This window comes from Squalius cephalus, assembly GCF_949319135.1.
Source record: "Squalius cephalus genome assembly, chromosome: 7".
NCBI classification, from domain to species: Eukaryota; Metazoa; Chordata; class Actinopteri; order Cypriniformes; family Leuciscidae; genus Squalius; species Squalius cephalus.
In genome coordinates, this window is record NC_137128.1 from 19,039,466 (window position 1) to 19,059,428 (window position 19,963).

Sequence of the window (19,963 nt, forward strand, 5' to 3'; positions counted from 1 at the left end):
TCAAAGTGTTATAAATAGAAAACTATTGGAAACAGCTGGAAAAGTTGCATTATGTTTAGTACCTGTGTCCACTGTGTAGTCCATATGCGAAGAATATTTCCATGGTTCAGCTTCAAAGTCTTTACTTATAATATCATCTGGCAGTGACTCCATCAGGTCTTTCTTCAGAGGGTCTTCTGTTTTCTGGATATTAAAAAGGTGACTCCAAACAAACGACCCAACTGTGGATATATCATAGAGATTGTATGAAAATGGGTCTCATTTTACAGCTGAAGACTGTGGGAAATATGAAAGTTGAAAATATACAACCATTTCCATGCAGAACATACAGTACACACAGAACATACCATTTTACCCCATGTGTGACTTATACTGATGTAGTTAGGGTTAGGGTTAATTTATTTTTATGTCACCACACATTTTTTTTATTTTATTGCACTGACCTTTAACCCCACAACCCTAATTTTGAATCTAACAGGACAGGAACTAAACATGTTTTAAAAAAAGATCCCCCCCAAATATAATGTGTGATTTATTATGAGACACACCAGATGGAGTGATACTACCAGAATTTACTCTTGAATATTTATCTGTAACACTTTACAATAAGGTTCCATTTGTTAACATCAGTTAACTAACATTACTCATTTCATTGTTAGTTAATGTTAACTAATGTGACCTTATGGAAAAGTGTTATCAATTTGTCGATTTATGTTATAATTATTAGAATTTCAAACTTTTTGTGATAGTGTTGATTTAATGCAGTATCTGAGTTACTAATAATACGTTTTTTTTCAATACCTTGACTGGACTTCTCATTGCTTAACGTTTTCTTCACAATTGTGAAAATCTCCTGGTTTGGACAGTGCATGAGCTGCTGATATGCTGCAATTCTGACCTCCACGTTCTCTTGCTGTCTTTGAAATGCCTGAGCAAGGGTTCTCCTCTGATAACATAAAAAAGAACATAACGCAAGGACGTAAGTAATGCCGTAATAGACGTGAAATCAATGTAAACCCATCGCTGTTGTTTGGTGATACTGACGTCATGGTGGCATGGGATTCTCCTGAACGCTCGTATAGCGGCCAGCCGCAGCTCCAGTGGCACAGAATGGTTCTGCACACAGCGGCTCAGTGTGGAGATGAGATCTGATCCAGCCGCACCTGCAGTCTCCACTGCTTTCAACACGTGCAGAAGCTGCACGAGAGATGCAGAACAGATTAAAGGAATATTCCAGATTTTCATGTGAAAAAAAAAATCACTATTTATTTTTCCTGTGTAATGTTATATCCAGTTTGCCAACTCTGTCGCCATGAAATTGAAACTCCATAAACCTGTCACATGTCGTTTCAGTTCTAGGACTCTTCTTTTGACTTTCATTTCTTTCTAGTGTCTCTGTCTTTCTTGTTCCTATATTTTGTTCCTGTTTGCCTTGGTTGCCATGTTTCCTGTGTGTGCTCATTAGTTCCAATAGTTACCCATTGTGTTCACCTGTTCCTTGTTAATGTACTTCTGTAAATGCAGTAAATGTGGCATATTCAGACGACTTTTAAATGGTCCTTTTACATTTACCGGGTTTAAATTCATATTGCCCGTCGTGCACAGTTGCCCTAAAGCCACCGGGGTGTCGGTGGCACCGGAGCTCTGGCCCGTCATCGCTGCTTGCAGCTATACTGTATTTACCCATTGTGTTAACCTGTTCCTTGTTAATGTACTCTTTTACTCCTGTGTATTTATACCCCGTTTAGTTCTGTTCCTTGTCGGTTATTGTCTTACCTATATGTGAAGCTGTTGCAATTCTTTTTCTCACCGTACTGGATTATTGACTTTGTTTTTGGTTGTTTATTAAATGAATGCTGAAACTAGATCCACATGTCCTTGTCCTTTGCCTGCTACCCGTGATAAAACCCTAAAATGACTGTTAAAATTATTTTTTAAACAATTTTAGAGCTTAACTACAACACAAGTCTTAACAGAAGAATTAATGTACAGGGCAATTCCACGCAAAAATGTCACATCCATAACGCCAACACAATACCATGGCATTGTGTTGGTGTTATGGATGTGACAGTTTTCCACGGAATTGCCCTACAGTAAGTGCTTTTTAAATTTAGAAGCTTTACATTTCCTTTAAATCCTTAAAAAATAGGCCCCATTCATTTCCATTGTAAGTTGAAAATATGCAACTTTGATTTTTGCGAAGTTAAAAATCAACATTGTGTTACAAAATGAGGGGTGAGTGGTAATCAACATTCTGCCACAAAAAAAATGCTGCCAGTTGAGTTTAACCTGTATCGAATCCTTTGGTGCTTGTATGATAGCATATCTCTGATATGGTTATTGTCATCTTTCTACTGTACCTCTGTGATCTGAAAAGGATCATCCACTTCACATCCTGCCTCAAGACTCTGCTTCAGAACATGGACGAACTGCTGGACTTCAGAAATCTCATTGCATTGACCCTGTTCCTGTTGACAAAGGCCGTGGACCAGTGAAGACACAACCAGTAGTGCTTTTGGACGGATAAGAGGTATCTCCAGAAGAGCCTGGAGGAGAAAAGTCCAGCAAATCCACTCCGTTTTAGATAGAGCTTTCAGTCTTGTATCATAAATAATTCAAATTAATTCAGTGAATTACTCAAAACCATACACTGAGGTGGCTAATCATGGATGAAGTAGGGCGGGAAGTAAAACTGATAGTATTGAGGAGGGGTAGGACATGTTCCAGGTCAACTTCTTTGTTCAGTATGAGGTCTGTTGTGACAATGATGCAGTCCTCAGTTCCACAGGCTGACAGCATATCTACAAGTGGCTGCCTGCCATGACACCAGAATCAACATTAACATCATAAAATAACATATATAACAAGACATTGTAAAAACATTGTATTTTATTATAAAACAATTATATCAAGCAATAAGAAAGGGGACATGGTGATGGAAAAAAAATGAGATGGGGAAAAACATTTTGTGTTCTCTCCCAAAACATTTGTATTTTCTTGCAAATGTATTGGGTTCCATAGTAAACCTTGCATTCTCTTGCAAAACATTTCCGTTCTCTGGCAAACATTTTATGAGTTTCTCGGCGGAACGCTGTAGCATCTGGACCAATCAGACACACAATTATTCATTATATTTAATATATTAATATTATTACTGTCTTGTATAGTGTATTTTGTATTGTATACTGTTTTATGCATGCTTTATGATAGAACCACTAGTTAATGTAACCTCACCTATGTTTGGTATCAATGAATTTCTATTTTAATTATCTGAATGAGCATTTATGTTATTTTGATATCTATGCAACATATTATTGCAAGAATCTTTAATAGCTTCTCCATCAACACCCAATCCAGTTACATATGCAAAACAGCATGCTCAAAGACAAAGGGTTGTTTAGATTTTTTATGTGTTTGTGATTTAGTTTAGTAAAACTTTTGAGCACATTCATGTGAGTTTGATTCTGGTCATTGCTTGTAAATCAACGATCCTTTAAGGATTCAATCACAGCTAAATGCTAAGAAAGAGTCATTTTTCTGTGGCCATGAAAAATATCCTTCATATTTTTGCGATATTATAATGCTGAGTGTTCGCTGGACGAACAGATTAATTGATAGCAATATTAATACATCTACATCAAGCTACTTCTATTAAGTGATCCAAATATTATTCATATTTCTCTTTTGAGCAAATTTGCAACAATGCAAAAAACTTTTCGAAATTGAAGCAAAAACCATTGAAATAAACATTTTCCTCCCATCTAATTTTTTTTTACAGGCTCCGTGTGTCTATTACTGCTACCAACAGGAAAGTCAAATTTATATATATATATAGAAATAATATATGCATTTATAAAAAGACATTATGTTTATGGCAATTTAGCTCATCAGAATTTATTTTATTTTTAATTCTTTAAAAAATCATTATGTGGTCAGATCACAACAACACTGTATTGTATAAATTAATGATAATAAGATTTTTAGCATAACAAAAAAGTCACAAGCAAAAAAAAGTATACATTTAACTTCAAAACTATATAATAATTGTTGAAGGACCAACCAGTCGTCTCTGCATTTGAAGGAGGCCTCATGCCACAAGTCTCTCAACTGATGGGATGACATTGATCGCAACTGAAGCACCAGACTGAGCAGAAGCTCTGATTGCTAAGAATAGTGAAGAGAGGTGAGAGAAACCTGGCATCATCAATTAAAGAAATGCTTTAATGCTGTGAATCAGTGCCTGACCTCACCTGTTGTTGATCTGCAAGGTAAGCACACAACCTCCTCACGGTGTTGGAAACCTCTTGAACTGATGGTCCACCATGTCTGCCTGAGGTTTGGCCCTCAGCCTCAAACACAATACTGGTCAAGTGGCCGGTGATCTGCCCTGAAATTACAGAGAAGAATGAAGAATAATTAAGAATAATGCGTGAGCTTCTGTTTACCATATTTGATGTGTGCGTTGATGAATGTATATATGAAAAGTTCAGATGCAAAAGCCTCTAAGTGCCATCTGAAATTTTCTTCAAGAATGATCATTTTTATCAAGCTCGGTTATTTAAGTTCAGTAATTTCACTTAAATGGCAATTAATAGGTAATTTTCATTGCCATTTAAGTGAACTTGCTGAACTTAAATATACGAGGTTCATGATCATTCTAGAAGAAAATTTTAGATGGCACTTAGAGGCTTTTGCATCTGAACTCTTCAATGAAGCCCAAATTCATAATATAAAGCGATTGTGTCGTTTCAGAACATTTTGGACTAAACCGCTCAATTCATATGGATTACTTTTACGATCTCTTTATGATCTTTTTGAAGCGTCAAAGTTTCAGTTGCATAGCTGTCAATAGAGAGTTCTCAGATTTAATCAAAAAGATCTTCATTTGTGTTTCGAAGATGAACGAAAGTCTTACGGGTTTGGAACTACATGAGGGCGAGTAATTAATGACAGAATTCTGGGTAAACCTTTAAGGAGATAATCCATTGCACATTGTTATATATTCAAAATGAATAATTTAGATATCTTTTCGAACCAGTTTGACAGATTCACAAGAATCTAATTGATCAAAAGAGTCAGTTAAAGTTATTCTTTCATCAATTAAATGTCGCTATCAACGAACGGTTTGTAGCTTTTTCGTGGTTTGAGAAATTTGGAAAATTTGATCCTCAAAAGGGTAGAGAGAAATGTATCAGAGAAGAAGTATTCATTTTCTTATCAAACTGTAGTAGAAATACGGCATTACTATACACCTCTGAAAAAGAGTAATGTGATCATATTGGATCAAAAGCCATCTTATTCTTACCCAAGTCCACTGGAGTCACTTCAAGGGTTCTGAGTAGAGTTAGGCTTGAAACGGTTTTAGTCTCTGTTGCTTCTAACAGGCCTGGCAGGGGAATCAGTGACACTGTTTCTGTACAGTTGATCTTCTTCAGCATTGTCCCGTCATAGAGCTGGATGCACGTGAGCCCTGCACTCACTGTCTAATCAAACGAAAGGGACACTCAAACTGAAGCCAAATTCTCGTTGGGTCAGTTATGTGAATGTTAAGTGTGGTGTGCAAAAACTGGGGCCCACCATGCCCTCCTTCAGGGGGACAGAGTTCCTCCAAAACTGATTGATTCTGTCACTGAGGCACTGCTGGAGGTTTCGGGTCTTCATCAGTGATGGTCCTCTCTGTTCATAATAACTCATACATGTCCCATACACATCAGTCTGTAGAGAAAACATAATCCAACATCATTAATATTATATTGCTCATACTTATGTGGTCTTGAGAAAAAAATATAGATTTTTAATGATGTTTAAACTCACTAACATTAAAAAAAATATATGATTTTTGAAAGAAGTCTTTTAGGCTCATTGTCAGGTCAGTGAACTACAGTTCACAGCATGCACCTCAGCCTTCAAATATGGCTGCCTCGGACTCCATGGCTGCAAAGCTTATGCCTGTGCAATTTCTGCAATCCTATATGATCATTACAAATAACACTGTGCGACATGGATCTAATAAACTTGGGTACGACATGCATGTAGACTGTACGATGATGACACCTTTTGAATCATAGGCTACGATGCAAGTGAGTACAGCAGAATAAAATGGCATCAGTATGCGCTAGTGGTGAACAAATAGCAATTTGGACTTTGGCAAAAAAAAAGAGAAGGAAGCGAAAGAAGAGATTATGGACGCGGTCATGGCTAGGGAAAAGAGGCCAACTTGGCATGCCAATTTTGCAAATGGAGCTTGAGGTAAGTACAGTAGTTTTAAGTTTCAGCGCCATGACGTGTTTCTCAATACGCATTTCATGTTGCATTTTTATTGGCTAGTCAGTGGACGTAGGTCGTAGCAGCAAACACACTGTGAGATGATCATGCTACATTTCTGACACTGTCAGACAATTATCACATAATCATCTTTGAGCCCATACCCTGTACGACACAAGACCACAGTGTAGGAGCCACAGCCACAGAAATTGCCAAGATTGGTCATCTTTCCACTGGGACATCCCAAAATCACACAATGTGTACTGGGCATAATGCATTCATATAAATGTAAACTTAACTGTGCTACTTTATCTGTATGTGATCTAGAACGAGCAGACATCTGTGAGAAATATAAAGACCCAAAGACAAAAGAACTGATAAAAATAACCGGTTACGTATGAGAAATAGCCTTGTGGGCAGCGCTGTGTGTCATATGCCATAGCACAAGGCAACCCGCATTCGAGTCTCAGCTCGAACATTTCTGACACTGTCAGAAAATCACATGCAGCCCAGCTAACAGGGAACGTTCCCAGAACTTTCACTAACGTTCCTTAAAAGTTGTGTAAATGTTAGCACAAAACGTTACTAAAATAATGTTTTCGGAACGTTCATACAACGTTATTAACGTTCTTGTAACGTTGAGTAAAAAACGTTCTTAGAACAACGTTCTTGGAACGTCTTTATGACGTTATTTCTAATTGATGAACGTTCTCATAACGTTTAATAAAAAACGTTCTTAGAACAAGGTTCTTGGAACGTCTTTTTGACGTTATTTCTGATTGATGAACGTTCTTATAACGTTGATAGAAAACGTTCTTAGAACAAGGTTCTTGGAACATCTTTTTGACGTTATTTCTGATTGATGAACGTTCTCATAACGTTGATAGAAAACGTTCTTAGAACAAGGTTCTTGGAACGTCTTTATGACGTTATCTGTGATGGATGAAAGTTCTCATAACGTTGATATAAAACGTTCTTAGAACAAGGTTCTTGGAACGTCTTTATGACGTTATTTCTGATTGATGAACGTTCTCATAACGTTGATAGAAAACGTTCTTAGAACAAGGTTCTTGGAACGTCTTTATGATGTTATTTCTGATTGATGAACGTTCTCATAACGTTGATAGAAAACGTTCTTAGAACAAGGTTCTTGGAACGTCTTTATGACGTTATTTCTGATTGATGAACGTTCTCATAACGTTGATAGAAAACGTTCTTAGAACAAGGTTCTTGGAACGTCTTTATGACGTTATATCTGATTGATGAACGTTCTCATAACGTTGATAGAAAACGTTCTTAGAACAAGGTTCTTGGAACGTCTTTATGACGTTATTTCTGATTGATGAACGTTCTCATAACGTTGATAGAAAACGTTCTTAGAACAAGGTTCTTGGAACATCTTTATGACGTTATTTCTGATTGATGAACGTTCTCATAGCGTTGATAGAAAACGTTCTTAGAACAAGGTTCTTGGAACGTCTTTATGACGTTATTTTATGATTGATGAAAGTTCTCATAACGTTGATAGAAAACGTTCTTAGAACAACGTTCTTGGAACGTCTTTTTGACGTTATTTGTGATTGATGAAAGTTCTCATAACGTTGATAGAAAACGTTCTTAGAACAAGGTTCTTGGAACGTCTTTATGACGGTATTTCTGATTGATGAAAGTTCTCATAACGTTGATAGTAAACGTTTTTAGAACAACATTCTTGGAACGTCTTTTTGACGTTATTTCTGATTGATGAACGTTCTCATAACGTTGATAGTAAACGTTCCTAGAACAAGGTTCTTGGAACGTCTTTATGACGTTATTTTGTGATTGATGAAAGTTCTCATAACGTTGATAGAAAACGTTCTTAGAACAAGGTTCTTGGAACGTCTTTATGACGGTATTTCTGATTGATGAAAGTTCTCATAACGTTGATAGTAAACGTTTTTAGAACAACATTCTTGGAGCGTCTTTTTGACGTTATTTTGTAATTGATGAAAGTTATCATAACGTTGATAGAAAACTTTCTTAGAACAACGTTCTTGGAACGTCTTTTTGACGTTATTTTGTGATTGATGAAAGTTCTCATAACGTTGATAGAAAACGCTCTTAGAACAAGGTTCTTGGAACATCTTTTTGACGTTATTTCTGATTGATGAACGTTCTCATAACGTTGATAGAAAACATTTTTAGAACAACATTCTTAGAACGTCTTTTTTATGTTATTTTGTGATTGATGAAAGTTCTCATAACGTTGATAGAAAACGTTCTTAGAACAACGTTCTTGGAACATCTTTATAACGTTATTTCTGATTGATGAACGTTCTCATAACGTTGATAGAAAATGTTCTTAGAACAAGGTTCTTGGAACGTCTTTATGGCGTTATTTGTGATTGATGAAAGTTCTCATAACGTTGATAGAAAATGTTCTTAGAACAAGGTTCTTGGAACGTCTTTATGGCGTTATTTGTGATTGATGAAAGTTCTCATAACGTTGATAGAAAACGTTTTTAGAACAACATTCTTGGAACGTCTTTATGACGTTATTTTGTGATTGATGAAAGTTCTCATAACGTTGATAGAAAACGTTCTTAGAACAAAGTTCTTGGAATGTCTTTTTGACGTTATTTTGTGATTGATGAAAGTTCTCATAACGTTGATAGAAAACGTTTTTAGAACAACATTCTTGGAACGTCTTTATGACGTTATTTTGTGATTGATGAAAGTTCTCATAACGTTGATAGAAAACGTTCTTAGAACAAAGTTCTTAGAATGTCTTTTTGACATTATTTTGTGATTGATGAAAGTTCTCATAACGTTGATAGAAAACGTTCTTAGAACAAAGTTCTTGGAACGTCTTTATGACATTATTTGTGATTGATGAAAGTTCTCATAACGTTGATAGAAAACGTCCTTAGAACAACGTTCTTGGAATGTCTTTATGACGTTATTTGTGATTGATGAATGTTCTCATAATGTTGATAGAAAACGTTCTTAGAACAACATTCTCAGAACGTCTTTATAATGTTATTAGTATTTTCTGAATGTTATATTTAGGCTATCATAAAACGTTCTGGGAACATGTTGTTTGCTTCTTAACAGTTTACAATCACTAGATTTGTATAATATGACTATATATATCCATATAAACATTTTAAACATCACAGTAGTTTATAACACCACCCCAATAAACCAGCACTATATAGCCTATTAATAAATTAATATTAACTAGTGCAAAATGCCTGTGCAAAATCAGTTTTTGTGTGTGTTTTTTTAGTAATTGTTGGTTTGGTGTTTGAGTGCTCATTGTTACAATTACACAGCCAAAGTTTAGTGACATTTTTATTTTGTGTACAGTAGAAAGCAAATACTGATCCTGAAATAATGACATAAAATAAATGTGGAAAATTGAACTACACGATGCAGGGAGCAGACTACACAGTGAACTCAGAGAAAATGCTACGCTTGAGTAAAAACAGTTTGTGAATAGGCTACTACAAATGATGCCCGTGAAAGAGATTGTAAACGCATTGAATAGGATATGTTTTGTTGGTTAATAGCATGCTACTATTACTATTAGTAGTGATAATGTTAAGCACCAGAATGAAATATATTCAGAAGTAAACAGCATAGCTGACTTACAGATTCGGTTAACATGCACAAATGAGTAAGCGTGACGATTCAGGGAGCAGGCTACACGGTGAACTCAGAGAAAACGCTACGCTTGAGCAAACAGTGTGATACTACAAATGATGGCAAACTGCCCGTGCAAAATCGTTTTTTTTGTGTGTGTTTTTAATAATTTTTGTTTTGGTGTGTTTGAGTGCTCATTGTTACAATTACACAGCAAAAGTTCAGTGACATTTTTATTTATGCATGGAAGAAAGCACCAAGGAAAAATTAACTACACGATTCAGAGAGCAGGCTACAGTGAACTCAGAGAAAAGCTGTGAATAAAATACAATATTCAGAAGTAAACAGTGTAGCAGTTGCTGACAGAGTGTTTATGCCAGAATGTTTAAACAATTACCTTCTTTTACTAATATAACAATATCTTTTGTATTTCTAATCCAAACAACGTCAAACTTTACACTGCACTCACTTGTGCCTGTAGCAAAAAACCTGTCAAGTTTGAAAATGTTGTTGTTAACAGACAGACTTACAGACACATAGACAGACAGACTGACAGACCTTCCTATAATTTATAGATAGATGTATGGATAGATATGCTATCCACATATGTGAAGCACTGTTAAATATATTGAAATACATTTTGAAAATATATTATTTCAAAAATACATTGAACATACATCTTTTAAATTGTTCCTCATGTTACATCTGTAAATATGTTTACCTGGATATATTTCACAAAATATATTCATGCCTTAGCCTATATCATGTTTAGTTTTTAATAAATAAATGTTTTTGCAATTTTATTTCTACACCACATTAACCATTTATAAAGCTTTTTATAATATTATAGGCTATTACACATTACATTATATTATAGCCTATTATAACCTATGATTTTGTAAACATACACTCATGCTTCATCATTCTGTTACAGTTTGGTGATGACCACTAGCCTATACACTTAAACATGTTAACCTCACATTTCAGGATATTTTAAATGATTACCAAATAATTCCCTCCATCAATTCTTCTTTTATGTAAATTCTGCGTGACTTCTAACGTTACGTCTTTTAATTGGCGCGCGCACTCGAGTTACATTTGAACCAGATTTGAACTGAGTTACCATGGAAACGGGCGGGGAGCTCAACTAACTGACGACAAGCAGGAACTCCGTCTTTCACTGATGCATTCGCTAATTTCAGGTAAGTTTAGTGAGTTTTGTCACCAACATTACACAAATAGTACATACAAATGTTTCTGACACATTATTTCATGTAAATGACACGCTTCCGTTGAATATTTACTTTATAGAAATGGTTTAGTGTCTTTGGGAAGAGTCCGTTAGCATCTCAAATTTTAGGCTAACGTTAACTAACGATAGAGGTGATGTTAGGTTGATTAGACTTTAGCTGTAAGTTTAGGCTTTAGGCTTTTAATCTTATGTGTTGATTTGAGGTTTTGTAAAAGTTTTGCTGGCAATTTTTCAATGTGAATGGATGTAAACTAAAAAGTATTCTGGATGGTTAATTCATAGTTTTCACGTGACGGAATGCCCACCTGGAGGGCAAATTGGGGTTTTATAATGCCATCATGCCTAGTATTAACATGAATGTCACGCAACCGCTTAATTCGAAGGTAAGTCAGTTGAATCACCGTTTTATATTAATGTGCTCTTTTAATTTAAGCATAACCGCACACACACACACACACACATACGTTAACGTTACACACAGATTAATAACCTTGCTTCAAAAAAATGCTACTTTTTTTACAAGTGAATGAACGATTTATTTGTCCAAAGGACAAGTTACAAGACCAGGGTTAATGCCAAGCCCTTGTTTATACATTTTTATAATTTTATTATAAAAGCTTAAGAAAACCTTTCTCAATGCTGCTATTGTCATACAATGAAAGTATTATATTCCTACTTCCATAGTATGGCAAATTAGTACAAATTAGAACAGTTTAGCAGGTACAGAATTTTGATGCACGTTATCTTATTTTCCCCTCAATGATGGAAGTTTTCATTTTCAGGTGTAGCTAATCGTTTACAATGTGTTATTAAACCTTTCCATTGTATAACATTTGTAACCTACATTTTAATCTTGTGTGTTTAATATTTATAGTACTCAAAGCACAGCCTAAATAACTTAAGGGTTAACATTTATGGAGTAGTCACACTGTTGTTATTATTAAATGTTTATGAAATAATAAATCACCATTAGTAACATCAGTCAATCTGTTCACTTTACAGACAGGGCATGAAGAGACTGGACCACAGACTGGATCACATCATGAACAGACTGGACCACAGTGCTAGTTTGGCACCCCCACACTACTTATATTTAAGGGTTAGTTCTCCCAAATATGTATATTCTGTCAGTAATTATACACCGTCATGTTGTTCCAACCCCTTAAAGGGGTGGTTCGGGATTTTTGACATCAGACCTCATTTTTAAGTCAGCCTGGTTGTTATTCATCAGTGGAGACATTTTTTTTTTAAAAATTATCCAGTCCTTATATTTGGATAGTTAGCCGATGCTAGGCTAGCGCGAGTCAATGAGTATATGTTAGCCAGCCATTAAAAACCGTTTTACCCACTCCACAGTGCACCAAACGCAAATCAGTTATAACACTAGACTATCGATGTATATGTCCGTTGAGGGAATAATGTTAGAAATCAAACTTACCTTTCATCACATTGCATTAGTTATAATTTGTTCCCTGTAATCATAAGCCTTGTCTACAGCAGCAGCGGAGTTATATTGATTACCTAGGCAACCGAGTGAGCCGGTCCACACATGATGCAAGAGTACCGGCATATTTACCTGCCGCTGGCACACTGTGTTTACTTTTTGCCGCATTACTAACCGGAGCAAAGTAAAATTCCACAGCTGCTGAGAAACTAGTTCCTTTGGGATCATTGAGATGAAAGGTAATGTTTGATTTCTAACATTATTCTCTCAACGGACATTTTCATCGATAGTCTAGTGTTATAATTTATTTGCGTTTGGTGCACTGTGGAGTGGGTAAAACGTTTTTTTAATGGCTGGCTAACATATACCCTTGACTCGCGCTAGCCTAGCATCGGCTAACTATCCAAATATAAGGACTGGATAATTTTAAAAAAAAAATGTCTCCACTGATGAATAACAACCAGGCTGACTTAAAAATGAGGTCCGATGTCAAAAATCCCGAACCACCCCTTTAAAGGGATAGTTCACTTTGAAATTAAATTTTGCTATGTTTTAGCTTACCTGAAGGGCATCCAAGATGTAGGTGTCTTTTTTCCCGCAGTAGTTTTAATTTTGATATTTTTAGGTCAAACCGTTCTTGTCTGTCAGTGATTTCATGCAGGAATATGGATTCTGTCTCAAAGAGCATGCACAAAGTCCAAATTAAAACAATTCCCCATCGTCCAAATTAATCAATTCCCCATCGTAAGTACACATTGATGGCCTAAGACACGAAACGAGCGGTTTGTGTGAGAAAACGAACAGTATTTATATCGTTTTTACCTCTTATAACACAGCCACGTCCAAATGATCTGAGGGCGCGGGCGCTTCCTGCTGTGTGACGTGTGCGCATAGATGTATATACACTAGATGTCGCCTTGGCTACGGCAGTTCATTGGAACGAATGTCTTTAATGCGACATCTAGTAGGGCTGTGCAATTAATTGAATTTGACGCTTGCCTTGTCCAGTCCAGCGCATTTTGAGAGACGGAGAGAGAGAGAGAAGACGCATCACCGCTGAACACTCACGCGGTTTGTGAAATTGTATCTTGGAGAAAGTTTTAAAATTATTGATTTGATTTTATAATCTGTGTGGATTCATTTAAGATACTCATACAATCTACATGCTAAAGTCAATCAATGTTTGCGGGGGGATTTCCCGCATTATAAGTGGTAGACCTGCGGGAATTATTAAAATACTCATTGAAGTATTATCTGTTACATTATTTATTTTAATAGTTCAAAAAGTACAATCAATGTTCAAATTTAGATTTTTTAAGAATTGTTGAAAGGTGTCTTTGGTAACACTTAACAATAAGGTTCATTAATTAGCATTATAACTAACTTACCTTAAGATAAACTAATAATTAACAATATTTCTATAGCATCTTAGTTAATATTAATTTCACCATTTACTAATACGTTATTAAAATGAAATGTTGTATTTGTTAACATTAGTTATACCATGGTCTGGGTGAATACTCGATTCTGATTGGCTGCAGGGTGTCCATTAAGTAAGGGATAATGTATAGAGAGGTGAATATACATTATATATAATATAATGTATATTATATTATAGTACTCCGCTTCGCGTCGGGGTCCTGTTCAGCCTGTCGGGGTTGTTATTCGCTATAACGACCGCCTCTCTATACATTATCCCGCTTATTACATGGCTACCTACAAAATAAATAAATAATTTGACACGAATTATTGATTTAAAAAGGAGTTTATTGATTTAAAAACGATTGTATTGCTTCCGCCAAAGAAAATAGTCCGTTCCGCGTCCATAGCAACGCGCTGTTTTTCATGGCAACGGTCTGTTATACTTCGCAGCGGTCTGTTATCAAGAAATAACAGACCGCATTCTACATTGGAATTCAGCCAAGCCATGTAATAAAAAGTGATAATGTACACCTAGGAACTGATGACAGTTTTAAATGATGCGCTGGTTCAAACTCACTGATCATCTGCTGCGGTCAGCTCGCTGTGGCAACGTTGCTTGGCAACGCCTGTATACTATTAAATAGTGCGCTCGACTTAATAAATAAAAACCCTCACGATTTTTACTCTAAAACACATTAAACTTTCGTAAGTGACCATGGTATAAGCGGGTTAATGCCCTTCGAGGTGTCCATTATCAGGTATTAATGGACTTCGGCGGAGGTTCACACCTCGCCGTCGTCCATTAAAACCTGATAATGGACACCTCGTCGGGCATTAACCCTTACTTAATGCAGTGTAAACTAACATGAACAAACAATGAACAGCTGTATTTTTATTAACTAGCATTAAAAAAGATTAATAAATACTGTAACAAATGTTTTTCTCATTGTTAGTTCATGTTAGTTAATACTTTAACTAATGTTAACTAATTAACATTATTGTAAAGCGTTACAGTGTCTTTTTAATAAATGCAACACGTTCCCAGTCATGTGAAATAATCGTGTTACATAATCGTGATTTCAATATTGACCAAAATAATCGTGATTATGATTTTTTCCATAATCGAGCAGCCCTAACATCTAGTGTATATACATCTATGCGCACACGTCACACAGCAGGAAGCGCCCGTGCCCTCAGATCACTTCGACGTGGTTGTTTTATAAGAGGTAAAAACGATATAAATACTGTTCGTTTTCTCACAAAAACCGCTCGTTTCATGTCTTAGGCCGTCAATGTGTACTTACGATGGGGAATTGTTTAATTTGGACTCTGTGCATGCTCTTTGAGACAGTGACCATAGACCTGCATTATATGACTGACAGACAAGAACGGTTTGACCTAAAAATATCAAAATTGAAACTACTGTGGAAAAAAAGACACCTATAGGGCCCTATAATTTCCGCGATCACGGAATCGCGGACGGAATCGCGGAATTGGCAAATTAACGCGGAATCTAGTGTCAACGCGGAATTTTACATATTTGGAATAAAATTCTGTTTTTGTGTGGGAGAAAAACGTATGTCTGAGGAAAATCGCATATTACTGAAAGAACAAGCAGAGAGAGAGGCCCGGTCGCGCGCGCGTCTTCAAACTGCCTTGCTCTCTCTCACTCCCTCGCGCTTGTTAATCCAAATCAATTGAGAATTGACACAATGGTAAAAGATCGGAAGAACAAAGTTTCACGTGGAGCATTCGGATATCTTTTTCCTGAATTAGGCTACCGCTGGGTGTGAATTGTGCAAAAAAAAATCTTTTTTACCTTGCCGCCTTCTCTGAAAAGCTTTCCACCCATTCAGCTGACATAAAAAACACTTTCAATAAACTAAACAAAACCTATCCAATGATGAAATGTTTTCTGTGTTGACAAATCTTGTGCGATGTCCTAACTGCCGGGATAATCACACAACGCGTACAAGTCTGCTAATGATACGTCCGATTCGCGAACTAAGTTCGTTGTATAACAAAATCGGTAACACTTTACAATAAGGTTCCATTTATTAAACTCTAGTTAACTAGATCAGTTAACATTAACTATTAATAAACTGCACTTCTACAGCATTTATTAATCTTTATTAATGTTAATTTCACCATTTAGTAGCCTACATTATTTAAATGAAAAGTTGTATTTGTTAACATTAGTTAGCTTAATGCACTGTGTGAAGTAACATTAAAAATACAGGGTTAGGGTTAACTAAGATTAACAAAGATTAATAAATACAGTAACAAATGTATTGCTCGTGGTTCATGTTAGTTAGCCTAATACATTAACTAATGTAAACAAATCAAACCACATTTAACACCTCTTAAAATGAGAATTTTGTTTGTTACCTCAATAAATTTAGGGTCATTCCTATTTTATTTGTGCACATTTTAATCATTAACATTAAAAACACTCTTTTTACGACTAAAATAACAGTAAAGGGTAAAAAAAAACTGAATTCCCAAAAATTAAAACGGAAAAAACGGAATTTGCAAAAATTAAAACGGAAAAAACGGAATTTGGGAAAAAATAAAACGGAATTTGGGAAAAAATAAAACGGATTTTATAGGGCCCTACACCTACATCTTGGATGCCCTTCAGGTAAGCTAAAACACCAAAATTTAATTTCAAAGTGAACTATACCTTTAAAGGAACACTCCACCCATTTGCATTAAGCTTTGCAATGTTAGAAACCCAGTCATACTATTGAATGGTCGTGCAACATTTTCTCATTTTCCCCTGAGACGGGAGAAATCTGTATTTACCTCTTTACACTTCCTCCTACAATGATGCAAAAATCGTCATTTTGCGTCATTGTTGGAGGAAGTGTAAGAGGGGGGGATTTCTGTTAAGACTACAAGCACTAGTTCCCACCCTTTCAAACCCGCCCATAGGGGGTTGGAGCTAATGTGCTAACAGACCTATCACAGATCAGTGCCAGTGCGTTTGATTTCACCGGCAGAAACCTGCATGTCCGGCCGTCGAGATCGTCCAAAATGTCCGGGATTCGGCTTTGCTTTCTACGGTCGCCATTCATTGTTTACATGCACACCTTTTGTTTCAATCTAACTGAATTCATTCCGATTGGTGAATCAGAATGTAGTGTTTACATTAACGCTAAACATGTGATCGGTTGATGTGCGTTTTACCATTGCTAAGAAAATACTCGCTCCTCCGTGAGAGATAGCCCAGAGACCGGTGTGTCTCACAGGCGCCGCTCATCAGTAATCATGCCACCGCTTTTGCGTTCTACAGTCGCCATTCATCATGTTTACTGTGGCGAGCAGGACGAGGCTAGGGCCGCGGGAGAAAGACGCGAGGCCGGTGGCGTGATCGGTTGATGTGCGTTTTACCACTGCTAAGAAAATTCCCGCTCCTCCGTGAGAGATACGAGCCAGTGCCTCACAGGTGTCGGTCATCAATTTTGTCGGTGTCAATTTTCCAGCATTGAACTTGTTTTAGCGCCCGCCAAAGTGATTTTTTGTCCTGCCAAAGTCTTATTTGATCGGTGAGTAATGTAGATGAACGGCTGCGTTTGTGACAGGGCGTATGTTTTAACTAAAAGAACGACCAGAGAGAGAGAGAGAGCCGGTCGCGCGCACGCGCGCACTCTCTGTGTAAACGACTTCACCGTCTCCATAAGCGCTGCCCTTGCTCTCTCTCCCTCCACATATATTTAAAATAAATCGACACGGTGGTAAAATGTCGGAAGACCAAAGTTTCGTGTGGAGCATTCGGAGGTTTTTTTTCCCCTGAATTATACTGCTGGGTGTGAATTGTGCTAAATAAGTTTCCTTATCTTCTCGCGTTCCGGACATTCAGCTGACATAAAACAACACTTTAATTAAATGAAATAAAACTATACAGTGATGAAATGTTTTCTGTGTTGACACAAATCTTGGATGTCCATGTCCTAACTGCTGGGATAATCACACAACGCGCACGACACGTCCAATTCGCGAACTAATGACTCCTTTGAACCGATTCATTTTAATGAACTCAGGAGACGTCTGAATCGGTGTATAACTAATCAGTAACACTTTAGGTTTTATTTATTACATAAATTATATAAAAAGTACAGTTTGCTAACTCAAGCTTAAACTTTAAAATAAATAAAACCACTTTTTTTTAAAGCATTTTAAACATTTTTCCACACAGTGCTATCAAGAATCGATAAGAGAATCGTTAAAGGAGAAGTTCACTTTTAAAATGAAAATTCTGTCATCATGTACTCACCCTCATGTTGTTTCAAACCTGTATGGATTTCTTTCTTCTGCTGAACACAAAGGAAGATATTTGGAAAAATGTCAGTAACCAGACAGATTTTGGGTCCCATTGACTTCCATAGTAGGAAAAAAAATATACTATGGAAGTCAATGGGACCCAAAAACTGTCTGGTTACTGACATTCTTCTAAATATCTTCCTTTCTGTTCAGCAGAAGAAAGAAATTCATACAGGTTTGAAACAACATGAGGGTGAGTACATGATGACAGAATTTTCATTTTAAAAGTGAACTTCTCCTTTAAAGAATTGGATTGATAATCAGAATCGTCAGTGGCATTATTATTGATAAAATCTTATCAAATCCCATCCCTATGTGAATACAGTAAAATTATAATCAAACATTAAAGAACATACATGTTTTTAATAGTTTTTTTTTTAAGAGTTAAAAGATTAAGACATTTTGCTAACATGAGGTCTTATTGTGTCACTGTCAGTCTTGTTACATCAGTGCAAAACTAGGGAATGCAGATTAATTATTATTATTATACATCATTCATCAGCATGCTATGATTAATCCCATTGCATGCATAAAAAAAAAGTTAGTCTGCTAACTACTATTTCCACACAAAGACGCGTGATATAGCCTACCGCTCTGCGCTTTGAGAGGGATGTGGGACACGAGCAGGAAAGAGACCATCGATCTCTTTTCTGATATCTTCAGGTTTTCTACTTGTAAAAGGTATGAGGAAATTATTTTATTTTCCACATGGATAAGACATTTAAGTTATGTTTGCGCGCTGCCAGAGAAAGCCAAACTAAAATCACCCGTCCTTGTGAAACGCGCTTTACAAATGAACTTGACGCGCCTATACCAATATGTCTAATAACAAGCACAAACTGTGTTGAAAAGAATTTGACGTTCATGTAAAAAATGTAGGCTATATCTGTCCTACAGCGGTTTTTCTACTTTAGCCTGCACAGTAAAGAATACGAAAATAATCGACCTAAAAGCGAACAAAGGAAGAAATGTTTATAATCCCCTTTGGAAATGGGTGAGACGCGAGTGAAAGTATGGGAAAAGTAAAAAGAGATTCCATGCAGGGATGAGTCACGATTTTTGAATATTCGATTATGTTCTAATGTCTGTTGTGCTATAATTCTCTAAAATAAAATCTCCATGTTCTGGTGCTGATGCGGTTGACGCGTTCATGTGTGTGACGCTGCCAATAACGCACATAACAGCTGTCACAAACCGTAATGATTATGAACGTGTCAAATACAGCAAGGAGACATTTGAATTGTTTATTAATAAAGTGTTTTTTTTGTGTGTCAGTGTCAGGCTGCAAAGATGAAGTTGACATTGCTCACTTGTCATCTTCGCAGTGAACGCGCCTAGAGAATTGCACACTACGGACTACATAAACATGCTAGTCGGTAGGGCTGGGCGATAAAACGATAACGATATGTATCGCGATAGACACGTAATCAATATCAATAAAAAATGCGTTCGATAAAACGTTCGATAATTTTTTTTTTCCGTCGGAAGAAACCAGCAAAGCAAGTTTGCTTGAACAAAGGCACTCACTCTCTAGTAACTAGATAAAACAGGAAAAGTCAGCTCGCCTGACTTAAAGTCTGACCGTAGTCAGACCAATGTCGTCTGCAGATTATGCAAGACCGTCGCTGTTCTAG

The 19,963-nt window shown here is 36.4% G+C and overlaps 1 protein-coding gene across 1 annotated transcript in view; it reads right to left on the reverse strand.

Moving 5' to 3' along the window:
- The window catches only part of LOC307161803 (uncharacterized protein), an 84,088-nt gene that overhangs the window by 55,290 nt on the left and 8,835 nt on the right, over positions 1–19,963 (reverse strand). The window contains exons 6-14 of the mRNA XM_079876747.1: positions 5,578–5,715; positions 5,306–5,483; positions 4,251–4,387; positions 4,061–4,164; positions 2,650–2,815; positions 2,361–2,546; positions 1,045–1,197; positions 802–946; positions 63–221 (exon numbers count right to left, since the gene is read on the reverse strand). Of these exons, the coding sequence (XP_079732873.1) occupies positions 63–221; positions 802–946; positions 1,045–1,197; positions 2,361–2,546; positions 2,650–2,815; positions 4,061–4,164; positions 4,251–4,387; positions 5,306–5,483; positions 5,578–5,715 (1,366 nt within the window). The remainder of the gene's footprint in view (positions 1–62; positions 222–801; positions 947–1,044; positions 1,198–2,360; positions 2,547–2,649; positions 2,816–4,060; positions 4,165–4,250; positions 4,388–5,305; positions 5,484–5,577; positions 5,716–19,963) is intronic.